The sequence below is a fragment of the Kogia breviceps genome, chromosome 9 (genome assembly GCF_026419965.1).
Source record: "Kogia breviceps isolate mKogBre1 chromosome 9, mKogBre1 haplotype 1, whole genome shotgun sequence".
Lineage (NCBI taxonomy): Eukaryota > Metazoa > Chordata > Mammalia > Artiodactyla > Physeteridae > Kogia > Kogia breviceps.
Genome location: NC_081318.1, coordinates 8364982 through 8378232, shown reverse-complemented (window position 1 = coordinate 8378232; position 13251 = coordinate 8364982). Strand labels below are relative to the sequence as shown.

The window sequence follows — 13251 nt, the reverse complement described above, 5'->3', positions numbered from 1 at the left end:
GAAGACAAGAAATATTTTGACATGTCACCAAGCATATCACCACTGGGTCGAAGACATGTGTAGTGAAAAGAGCACTAAATCCAGAATTAGCGGACAAAGTTTCCATTATTTTGCCACTAACTTTTCGTATTCATTTAGTCAAGCCACTTATCACTTCTGACACTTTTTTTTTTTTTGGTACGTGGGCCTCTCACTGCTGTGGCCTCTCCCGTTGCGGAGCACAGGCTCCGGACGCGCAGGCCCAGCGGCCATGGCTCACGGGCCCAGCCGCTCCGCGGCACGCGGGATCCTCCCGGACCGGGGCACGAACCCGCGTCCCCTGCATCGGCAGGCGGACTCGCAAACACTGCACCACGAGGGAAGCCCGACACTTTTTTAAAAATTTGAAGTATGATTGATTTACAATATTGTGTTACTTTCAGGTGTACAGCAAAGTGATTCGTACATATATATTCTTTTTCAGATTCTCTTCCATTATTGGTTATTATAAGATATTGAATATAGTTCCCTGTGCTATACAGTAAATCCTTGTTGTATTATTTTATATATAGTAGTGCATCTGTTAATCCCATACTCCTAATTTATCCCTTCCCCCACCCTTTTCCCCTTTGAGAAAGTTTGTTTTCTGTGTCTGTGAGACTGTTTCTGTTTGTAAATTAGTTCATTTGTATTTTTTTTAGATTCCACATATAAGTGATATCATGTGATACTTGTCTTTCTCTGACTTACTTCACTTAGTATGATAATCCCTAGGTCCATCCATGTTGCTGCAAATGACAATATTTCATTCTCTCTATGGCTAATATTCCATTTTATAAATATATATTATTTTATAATATATATATATAAAATCTTCTTTAGCCATTCATTGATGCACACTTAGGTTGTTTCCATGTCTTGGCTATTGTAAGTAGTGCTGCTGTGCACATTGAGGTGCATGTATCTTTCTGAACTACAGTTTTTGTCTTTTCTGGATATATGCCCAGGAGTGGGATTGCAGGATCATGTGGTAACTCTATTACACTTCGTTTCTTAATCTCTAATTGAAGAGATTCAAAATGGATTCTCTCTAAAATGACATTGTCTTGGGCTTCCCTGGTGGTGCAGTGGTTGAGAATCCGCCTGCCAATGCAAGGGACACGGGTTCGTGCCCCGGTCCAGGAAGATCCCACATGCCGCGGAGCGGCTGGGCCCGTGAGCCATGGCCGCTGAGCCTGTGCTCCACAACGGGAGAGGCCACAACAGTGAGAGGCCCGTGTACTGCAAAAAAAAAAAAAAAAAAAAAAAAAAAAAAAAATGACATTGTCTTGATGCTATGTAGAACTCAAAATTTTTCACATGAGAACATGGTTTCTTTTAAATGGTAGGCTTCTTCCCGTGGCTGTGTCCTCCTGTAAGGCTACAAACATGTAAGCAATTCTTATTGATGCTGTAGCATTTCATTGGCGATCCTTGCTCATATCTTCCTCATAGTTGAGGTTCAGTTGTTGATTTACTGAATCAGGATAATAGCTATTAAGACTTCTATGCTCAAAGAAAACCACAAACCTAGTTATCAGAATGCAGTTTATGAGATAGAGAAGAAATTTAAGGATATGCAAAATTGAATTCACTAGTTTTATGCAGCAGGCCAAGTTTTACATGCAATATGGAAAATCTTAGGTGAGGCATGTATTATAGTTCAGTTCCAGCTGTGTTACTTAGTCTCAGAGTGAGAGACCCAAAGTCATTCCTGTAGAATTACTGTAATAGGTAATAGGGCTGCTCAGGGATTTGGACTACAAGTAGATGTTGCTGATGCCTGCCTGACAAGCTTTATACACCATTTTAAATTTAGGTAATTTATAATATAATATTCCCTTAATTTTAAAGATCATTTCAGAGTTAATATGAATAAAGGTGTAAAAATCTCCCGGATTGACAAATTGGTCAATAACCAGAACCATGATGCTGCTTGAAAATCAGAAACACTTAGATGCATATTCAGATGTATGGGACACAAAATTTTTTTTCCTCTGGATTTAGCTCAGATTGGACTTTAATTAAAATGTGCTGTATAAAGACCTGCTCTGTACTGTGAACTTCAGATTGCATATGGATAACATGGAAAAGAGTCAAAGACCAGCCATATGCATGATGAAGAAACTGGTTATATTCTGGGAGGAGTAATTCTTTGCTTTCTTCACTGGTCATTTCCTGGCATTATCGGGCCCTGGTCATAACTCCAACTGTGCCAGGAACGGAGTTCTCATGAAGTGAATTACCTGAGAATCACAGTTAGGATAAGGATATGGGGTCACTGATACAGGTAGCAGCGGGAACTTTCTAATGTACATATGTCAACACAACTAAGCTGGGTAATCTTGAGGACCCTGTAAGTGCCAAGGAGAGGGATGTATTCCCACAGTGTGTTCCAGATGTGCCCCAGTATTGGAAACATATCGTTAAATCAGCTATATTTAAAACAATGTACAATGTGACAGTTTTTAAACATGGAAATGAGTGATGCGACAGATACTAAGCACTAAGTAATCACAAAGGCCATTTTCATAACACAGTAATCCAAAAAGAATACTTAAAATACACTAGCTTATCAATTGCTTCTTCATGAAAATGGACAGTGGCAGAAATTAGAAGTTTCCATACACATTAGGTTTTTTTTGCATTACACACATATCTTACAATACATGCTATATAAACACACTGTGAATATGGGAATAGATTTTTAATTTTTCCACTTATGATACTAGTGAAGAAAAATCTATACAGCATAACTTTCTTCTAGATGCTGGATATCTGCAAAATTGTTAATATCCATTTGTCATTTAAGATTTAATAGCTCCAAAGGAGCCATCGCAATGTGAAATATGCAAGCATTAAAAAGTAATTTGTGGGCTTCTCTGGTGGCGCAGTGGTTGAGGGTCCACCTGCCGATGCAGGGGACATGGGTTCGTGCCCTGGTCCGGGAGGATCTCACATGCCGCAGAGCGGCTAGACCCGTGAGCCATGGCCGCTGAGCCTGCGCGTCCAGAGCCTGTGCTCCGCAATGGGAGAGGCCACAACAGAGAGAGGCCCGCATACCACAAAATAAATAAATAAATAAAATAGTAATAATAATAATTTGCAAGATGCATCAACAGTAATTGTTTTATGCTATCAAAATAGAGCTTATATATTACCTTTCATAATGCCATGACACTGTATGAAGTTTTAAATCTTTATAAAGATATATATGTATTATTTTTCAAACCCCTCTGAAGTATAATTTTATTGCAGCAAAGAATAGTATGTCAAAGATTAAGTTAAAGCAAACTACTTTCAATTGCTCCAAACCTTCCAAAGCCAGTGGCTTTCCATCTCACTGTCAGGTTACAGTCCACCCATTCTCATTACATGTCTGCCTTCAACTTCTGCTCCCCTCCCCTTTGGTCACTCACTGGCTTTCTTGTGTACCTGAAGGACATCCGGAATCTTTCAGATTTATTTATTTATTTATTTATTTATTTATTTTGCGGTACGCGGGCCTCTCACTGTTGTGGCCTCTCCCGTTGCGGAGCACAGGCTCCGGACGCACAGGCTCAGCGGCCATGGCTCACGGGCCTAGCTGCTCCGCGGCATATGGGATCCTCCCGGACCGGGGCACGAACCCGTGTCCCCTGCATCGGCAGGCGGACTCTCAACCACTGCGCCACCAGGGAAGCCCCAGGAATCTTCCAGATTTAGAACATTTGCATTTTCATTCCCTCTGTCTGGAATACTTTTCCCCAGACAGATACATGGCTTGCTGGATAGCTACCTTATTTATTCAAATGTCACTTTCCCAGGGCTTTTATGGTTTCCTCTGTGTTTAAAAATGCAATCCCCATGGGGCTTCCCTGGTGGCGCAGTGGTTGAGAATCCGCCCGCCGATTCAGGGGACACGGGTTCGTGCCCCGGTCCGGGAGGATCCCACATGCCGCGGAGCGGCTGGGCCCGTGAGCCATGGCCGCTGAGCCTGCGCATCCGGAGCCTGTGCTCCGCAACGGGAGAGGCCACAACAGTGAGAGGCCCGCGTACCACACACACACACACACACACAAATGCAATCCCCATACACACAGCCTATTCTTCCCTTCCCTGATTTAGTTTTTCTCCTCGCCATTATCACTGGCTAACTATATATATGTGTATTCTTTTAATTTTGCTTATTATCTGTTTTCTCCACTAGAATGTAAGAATGTAAGCTGCAAAATTTCATGAATGCTTTTTTTTTTGCTTAGGTTTCCATGGTGCCTAGATCTGTACTGGTCATATATTAGGTACATGATAATATTTGTTGAATGTATGAGTGGACTATAAAACAAATATAAAGATATAATGTGCAGGGTTTTGATGATGAAATGTGTGTGCTGAGATGACTAGAACTAGAGTTTAGGGTCAAGACCTAAACCAGGACCAAAATGTTAGAGATTCACCAACATTAACAAATTGGTTAATCTTTTTAAAGTTATTGACAGAGACCATAATGGGTGATCATTTTGTTTTACTTGCTTAATTAATGTTTGCCTTTATGAACGTATTTTGTATATATAAAAAGGGGCTTATGATATTTAAAGGAGGGTCAGATTAGAATGCTGTTCCATCAAAAGTTAAAGAGAGGTGTGGAACAGTGCTACAGGACAAGGCTCTTGGTAAGGATTTGTTTTTAAAGAAAAAGAGGGAGAGAGAAAGAAACAAGGAAGGAAGGAAGGGAGGGAGGGAAAGAAAGAAGAGAGGAAGGAGGGAGGGAGGAAAGAGTAAGCGGTGTCAAACATTTGAGAATTCTATGCCATAGACTTATTGTAACAGAAAAGTGATAGAAGTAACCTAATTCAATTAATGAATTTTTAACTAGGTGAAGGTAAATCTGAAGGTCTGGATATAAATGACAATCAGTTTGTTTTCAGAATCATGTCAGAAAGTGACAGAATTACCAAAATATACTGTAGCTTTTCTTGCTGTATCAGAGGAGCTAAAGGAAGGTAGTTCTGATCAGGCCAAAGATAAAACTGGAAAAGCAATTATCTATAGAAAATGACTACAGGGAACACCATAACTGAACTTCTTTCAATCAATTTAAGAGCAGCAAGCTGGGAAGTCTTCTGATAGAGAGGCATGTTTTAACGGATGAAGGGAAATTCTGGCTCAGAGGAGTGACGTGGCCTGTCCACAGTCTCTAAGGATAGTCTCTGCAGAACTTGAACCAAAGTGATTTTTAAAAGTTCCTAGATTAAGTATTTATATTCTGTTTATTTTAATTAATTCATTCTTCTATTCAACTAATATTTTTGAAGACCTGCTATATGTCAATTACCATCCTAAACACGATGCATATAGCATTGAAACAATCCCTGCTTTCTTGCCTTCAAATGGTGGGAGACAAGACATTTAAAAACAATTTAAATGTGCCCTAAGATAGAGATAAACGTTATGGAGAAAAGCAAAGCTGGACAGGTAGATGGAGAGCATCTGTGGTGGGGTGGGACTCGGGAAGGAAAGGTTGTCACTGGAGCTGAGATCTGGATAGAGTGGGCTTGAGGAAAGAAGGCTCTAGATGCAGGAAAGAGCAAGTGCGAGTCTCCAAGGAGGCAGAGCCCAAGGAGCAAGGGGGAGATGAGCAGGGCGGCAAGGAAGAGCCGGATCTCGGAGGGCCTGTCACTATTCTAAGAACTAGACTTTGTCTGTGAACGAGACCGGGTGCCGTGTGGGGACCCCGAGCTGTGTCGGAATCTGACTTGTGCTCGAAATCCTCAGCCTGGTTGACGTGTCGAAGGCAGGCGTGAGGGCGCCGGGGTGGAAGGAGGGGGCTGGTTAGAGGTTACTGTGGGACGCAGGTGAGCCGCCCTGGGGCTGCGACCATCGCGGTGGCGGGCGGGGCGTGGGGGTGAGGAGTGCCCAGATTCGGAATAATTATTGAAGGTAGAGCAGGCGGGGGTCACTGCCAGGCTGCGGGAGGACGCGGAAGAACGGGAAGAGTTGAGGGCGACTCCAAGGCTTTTGTCCTCGGACTGGATGAGTGGAGTTGCCATTTCCTGAAATAGGAAGACCTCAGGAGGGGCAAGCTCAGGACATCTCTCATCTCTCTTAATCTAAAGCTCTCTGTCTCTCTGTCTGTCTCTCTCCTGTGTGTGTCTCTCTCTCTTCCTTTGTAATTTATCACGCACCTGTTGAAAAACTAGATTGTATGATGTATACAGTTTTCTACAGCATGGATTTTGCTGTTTCCCTTTGGTGACATTTAACATGTTCCCCTTTCCCCTATATTTTCTAGAAGTTGGCAGGTAGGTCTATAAGTTTGGTGAAATTCATCTCTGAATTTTGTCCGCACCCCTCCACATGTAATGCTGTGTGCTTGCCCTCCCTTCCTGGTCTCCAGGGGGCACATCTCCTCTGGTTTTACTTGTTATATTAGCGACCATGGATAATCCTACTTAGATCCTACTAACTTGTTAGAAGTTAAAAAATTTATCATTTAGCCTTCATTTATGAGCTGAAATATTTCCATAAAGAAAGTATTTAGGGGGCTTCCCTGGTGGTGCAGTGGTTGAGAGTCCGCCTGCCGATGCAGGGGACACGGGTTCGTGCCCCCGTCCGGGAAGATCCCACATGCCACGGAGCGGCTGGGCCCGTGAGCCATGGCCGCTGAGCCTGTGCTCCGTAACGGGAGAGGCCACAACAGTGAGAGGCCCGCGTACTGCAAAAAAAAAAAAAAAAAAAAAAAAAAAGAAAGTATTTAGTTACATTACACTTCATATGGCTAAGGTAGACTAAATGCTGGATTCTTTGCCTCTATTTACCAATATTCAAAGTAATGAGTTAGTTACCCAGCATATTCCAAAATTAGACATTTCTTTTTTTGGGTACAAACTCATGGCGTTAAATACTCGTTGTATTTTAATTCATCGCAGGAAATTCTTATTGATGTTAGTTAAAATCATCCTTCTTTGGCCCTGGGGTTTTTTGAACCACTCACTGTCTCCAGTGGTTTGTTTCTGAAGTGACAGTATGTTCCAGGCTCCTCTTACCAGTTTCCAGCCCGGAATCAGCCCTTTCTCTGGGAGCTTAGTTTTCTCTGAATGGAAAATGGTATTGAGTGATGACAGTCTGGTGCCAGAGGTTGGTCCTTGTTTGGGGGCTTATTCAGTGGACAGAACTAAGACTTATGTCTACATTTTTAAAAAGGTAACATCATCCTGGGCTCATAGTGATGCTTCTAATTCAAATGCAGAACTCTATAGGATTTTAATTTAATCTCATCAAATATATGCTTCTCCTTTTCACATATTGAAATTTTCAGGGTCCAAAACACCAAGATAATTACTTGTTTGCATCATCTCACATGTGTACAGCATTCCAATAACAGAGCATGCAGTGTCTAATTATAACTGAAAGGTCAGAGTGAAAAGAATATTTGTTGACAAGATGAGTATGCATATTCTGATTAGAGCAAACAGCATGTACAAAGATCCAGAGGCTTGAGAGCACGTAGTTCATTTAGGAAGGAACAAATACTGTTTTACGGAAGGAGTGAGGGATTAGAGTCAGGAAGGCTTCGGAATACAATGGGCCTCACGTTCAATGCTGCAGATATTAGAGTATCAACCAGATTCTCAGGCTATTTGGTTTCATTTTCAGGAGGTATCTTGTGTTTGTTTTTAATAAAAAATATTACTTTTCTACTCTGTCTATATAAGCAGAACTTAAGTGTGAGAAAGGGTGAGGGTTACTTTAAGGATTACTATCCTTAGCTCTGTTCTCCAGCAGTTCAGGGAAAACACCAGTGAAAGTATAGCTCACTTATTTTCTGACATTGAAGATGCATTTGCATACTAATGACCCATCGTCGTGGCATTTTTCTCCCCACAGAGGACAAAGTATGGACCATAGTGTCTCATGATTTGCAGATGCAGACGACTGTGGTGGGCTACAACCCAGAAAAGCACTCGGTGACACAGCTCATTTACAGCGCCTCCATGGACCAGGTCAGCGCCATCACCAACAGTGCCGAGTACTGTGAACAGTACATCTCCTATTTCTGCAAGATGTCCCGGTTGTTGAACACCCCAGGTAGGCTGAGAGTGGAATGTTACTTTTAATTACTATCTCAGCTGGTGATTGGAATTACCCAAACAGTCCAACAGGTGTGGCTTATTATCTTAACAGTCCAGTCTTCAAAGCACAGGCAGCTGTGAAAGTAAAATATAACCACTCGTTTTTTCTTTCTGGAGAAGGAAGCTAAGAAATACCATTTTTTCAAAAAAAATTCCATTGTTTCTGACAGCGATTTAAAAATTTTATATGCATATATGTGTGTGTGTGTGAGTGCTTCTAGTGCGTAATTATCAGTATTTGCTTTGGGCAAAAGTTTGTCAAAGCTCCTGTGAACTTTCAAGTAATTCCCTTTGAGTTCTTCAGTTGTCTCTAACATAGAGATGAAAGAATTCCGAAGGCTGTCTGCAGGTAAATAGCCTATAGAATAGCGATAGAATTTAGAGCTGTTTGTTGTCTGTAGTCATTTAACAGTATCTGTTGGTCTCAAGAAGTCTGCCCTTTTTTTTTCATGATGGCTTACGTTTAGCAGTGCTTCAGGACTTGTGTGTGTGTGTGTGTGTGTTGGGGGTAAAGAAGATAGAGTTTACAAAGGGTATATTGGAAGTATCTTTACCACAAGAGCCATACACTCTGGGATTCTTGGCAATAAATTCATTATGTTGACAGCAAACTAAATCTCTTCGTCTATAGTATAACATAGAAATAAAGCATGTGCTTTGAGTCAGAGAAACATATGTTCACACTTTTCGGCCTTGCTGCTTCTTGGGTTTGTGACTTTGGGGGAGTTCATTGAACTTCTCTGCCTCCGTTTCCAGTGTCTTTCAGTCAAAGAGGGGTCATAATGCCTGTTTCAGGGTGATTGTGAGACTTTAATCAGGGGATAGACTAAGTGCCTGTCATAAGTCTTGATGCACTTAAGGATTTAATAAAGAGCAAATAGTCTATTGATGATTTTTTTATTATTAAACAACTTTGGAAGTGGCATTATGTCAGAGACCGAGGGACTGTTTGATGCCCCAAATTAGTGTTGCATTGGAGCCAGTGTTGTAGGAAGTCACAGAGAAGAGTTGTAAGCAAAACAGTATATAATGTTTTGAAGATTTAAGTGCTTTTATGTGCCAAGGCTTGTGCTAAAATTACAGACAAGTATAACCTATGAACTGTAAGAAAGTAAAATCTGTAAAATATGAAAATGATTGGCTCAGACAAGCAGTGCTTCTGCTCTTTGGAGAAAGAAGGCGTGACTGGCTGGGATGTTGCAGTGAGGCTTCATTGAAGAGGTTGGTGACAGGAAACAAGGGTCTGGAAGACAGAACACAGATGATCTTTCAGGCCACGGTGACCAGTCGTTTAAAAGAAGCAGAGTTCGTGTCAAAGAGCAGTAAGAAATAAGGCTGGAAAGTAAAAATGGGAGAAACCGTGGAGGAAATGAAATGCGATGCTGAGAATTTTCCCTGGAGGCCCGTGCTTCTCAGGCTTTAGTGTGCATGCGAATAACCCGGGGGGATTAATGAGAAACAAACTGCTGGGCTTCGTTCCCTGAATTTCTGATTCAGTAGGTCGGAGGTGGGGCTCCAGAATTTTCATTAGTAACGAGTGTTTGGGACTGAATTATGGCCCCCCCCCTCAAATTCACACGTTGAAGTCCTAGTCCCTAATGTGACCGTATTTGAGATAGGGCTTTTAGGAGATAATTAAGGTTAACTGAGGTTATAAGGTTGGATTCCTAATCTGACTGAATTGGTGGTTTATAAAAACAGGAAGAGTCAGAAAGAGCGCTCTCACCAGAAACCAAACTGGCCAGTACCTTGATCTTGGACTTACCGCCTCCGGAACTGTCAGAAAAGAAATGTCTGCTGTTCAAGCCACTCAGCCGATGGTATTTTGCTCTGGCAGCCTGAGTGCGCTCGTGCAGTGAGTTCCCGGTGATGGCGGTATCGCTGCTCTAGAGACACTGTGAGAACCATAGCTGTGCGCGGTGTGCGGTGTGCGGTGGAGATCCCTGAAGGTCCCTACAACTGTTCTTCTCTCCACCTTCACTTATTTCAGCCTTTCATTTTATTTTTACTGGATCCTGTTTCCAGTGCTAAGACAAGTCAACCAACGATTATAGAAAACCCAGAGCACTAGGCGCAGTTAATGAGTCCCATCGGCTTGCCTGCCCTCAGTTCCCGCGGTGAGTGCTCCTTGTGGAAGTTCATTCCACAGATTCCAGTCCATCGGGTCTCCAGTCCTGCAGCGGTGGGTGTGAGGGAAAACTGCTGACCAGAAAAGTAACTGGGTACCATCAGCTTTGTTTTCTTTATTTGCTTCCATTCCTCTATTAAACTCCAAAGTCAACTTTTACTGTTTGAATTTTTGCTCTAGTGGTTAAAAAACACAATGCAACCTCCAAATAAGTTTATCTTACAGTTCAGGCACCAGGAGAATTAGGCTAGAGGTAAGAGAAACAATTTGCTTTTAGCGGTTCTGGTCTTGTAGTTCATTCCTTCCCTTCCCTCATTGGTACACTCTGTGCCTTCCCCCAGCCACCAGGAAGCCTCACACACTTATTACCCTCCTTTTGGAAACACAGGATGTCCAAAACCATCAGGAAACAGGATCAATTTGTTTTTAAAAAGACTTCTATTACATTTTCTCATAATAAGCTAAACACACTTCTCTTCAACCTCCAGACATCTTTTCAGGGGAAGAACTACTAAATTGAAATCAAGAGTGAATTGTTAATCTGTACGATAAGCACACATTTTCTTTGTGTTTGCAGACGTTTGCAGGTTATTATTATACTTACTAAATTGTGCGTTGAAAATCACGTTATCACATGCTTCTTGCCTTTGGGGACACCCTCCATGTATCAAATTTTTACTCACATAGGATCAGACTCAATAAATGTTTGCTGACTGGAATGAAATGACAGATATATTGTTTTAAATATTTCCTCACTCAACCTTCAGTCAGTTGGTTTTAAACAAGTGTGTACATCAGAATCTTCGGGTTGCCCGTCACAATGCCGATCCCATGATTCTGACTCGGGAGAACTTGGTTGGGGCCCAGGAATGTTTGCTTTTAACAAACATCCATGTGTCATTCTGTGAACACATACCCTGAAAAATATCATCTTTAATTTATGGCATGAGGCCTCTCGTCTTGGATTTTAAGACGTCAGTCCTCTCTCTGTGTGGGAGAAGATGAAAGGGAATATTAGAACTTGTCTGACCAACTGAAATAAAATGGCATGTGTAACTACCTGTTCGTCCAGCTAAAATAAATTGGCATAGTGGTATTTTAAAAATCCTTTTTGTAGACTAATTATTGTAAAGTGAATTTCAGCCTACTCTTCTTAGTCATTTTTCATATCCCAGTTTCTATTTTCAGGGTTAATTAATCTGTAGACAGCTGAGGCAAGGAAAAGGAGTGGTTGATATGGCAAGTTTTCCTGTATTACTATATTCTGTATATGTCCAAGTATGAAAGAATACAATTTAATACAAATCTTTAATTTGCTATTTTAAGGAGCTGATGTTTTCTGTAATTGTTTTTTTCCCTCCTTCCTGGTACCGTTCCATTTTAAATATCCGTTTACTCATTCTTAACTAAGGCTGAATTATATTGGAACTTCTGTAGTAGCACTTGTGGCATCTGTTTGAGTACAAAGTATATTCAGTATAGTCATGGCAATTAAAATGAATATCAATCGCTTCTCGGCCTTTTGGCTAAGATCAAGGGTAAAATGAATATCAAATGGGTTTGTACTAGCTATGTACTTAAAAAGTTATTCTTTGTTTTAAGAGCCTTACCCTCAAGAGTTCATTTGGGGTTCTGTAGTTGCTAATGATACTTATGATAAAGAGTTGATTTTACATGTATATGGACCTCATTTTTATTTTGATAAATCTTCGGTTGTACCACACCATTAGCTAACAAATGTAGATTTACTCATTAATGGTTTCTCAAAACTTTTACAAGGATAGTAATATATGACTTACAATGTTATCACTTTTTAAATTATTTATTTATTTATTCATTTCTTTGGCTGCGTTGGTTCTTCGTTGCTGCGCGTGGGCTTTCTCTAGTTGCAGCAAGCAGGGTTTACTCTTGGTTGCGGTGCGCGTGCTTCTCATTGTGGTGGCTTCTCTTGATGCGGAGCACGGGCTCTAGGCATGTGGCTTCAGTAGTTGTGGCACACAGGTTCAGTAGTTGTGGCTCACAGGCTTAGTTGCTCTGTGGTGCGTGGGATCTTCCCAGACCAGGGTTCAAACCCGTGTACCCTGCATTGCCAGGCAGATTCTTAAGCACTGCGCCACCAGGAAAGTCCCATCACTTCTTTTTATTACTACAAAATTTTTAAACGGAATCAATTTTAAAGTAATGCTTTTGCCGTTCTCTATGGTCATGGTCATATCTATCATTGCAATGCAACTATTAATTCAGTTGTCCTCAATCAACTTTACAAAAGACACAGAACAAAGACAAGGTTATTTTATTTCATACCAATTTGAAAATAAACAAATTAATTCTACCCAAATGGAAAAAAAAACCACCAAAAACCATTAATAGCTATCCAAAACCACAAGGATGTTAACATGTTTTATATTTATATCCCCAGAACTGCAAATATACTGGTATCTGAACTTAATGAAAGGCAGAAATCTTTAAACAATGAAATCTACTTCTGAAAATAAATACCTCAAGAACTTAAATTTGATAAATTAGACACCAGGAGAAAGTGTATTAGATCCCACTTGAGTCAAGACTTAGTCAACAATCCTAATGCTTTTAAATGGCAAAAATATTTCTCTATATTTGGATAAGACCTATTAGCCTGATTTTAAATGCTTATTTGTGTATTTTAGATGCACTGTTGTCATGTATTTATTTTACAAAACTTTATACTTTCTAATTAAGCATTTTCTTCTGAAGTATTTATTCCCTACATATATAAATATTTAGTTATAGGGATATAAAGTTGATATGTTTCCTATTTTTCTGACTATATTTAGTGTTGATATCATTTGTTCCCAGTGTTTTTCATTGTGCCATGTAGTTTTATTCTCATAAGTCGTAGTTTTATTGCTTCTTTTTTGGAAAAAAACAGTATAAATTATCCATCCTTTTGGGTAGTTTACTATTAGATTTTGTATCTGTTGAAAAGGAGTTATGTTCACAATTTTTACCTGTTAA

General features: G+C 40.7%; 1 protein-coding gene across 2 annotated transcripts in view; it reads left to right on the top strand.

Annotated features, from left to right (window-relative positions):
• CNTNAP2 (contactin associated protein 2) overlaps positions 1–13251 on the top strand; it is a 2024023-nt gene that overhangs the window by 1363414 nt on the left and 647358 nt on the right. For both annotated transcript variants that reach the window (XM_067041938.1, XM_067041937.1), the window contains one exon: positions 7885–8085. In XM_067041938.1, the coding sequence (XP_066898039.1) occupies positions 7885–8085 (201 nt within the window). The remainder of the gene's footprint in view (positions 1–7884; positions 8086–13251) is intronic.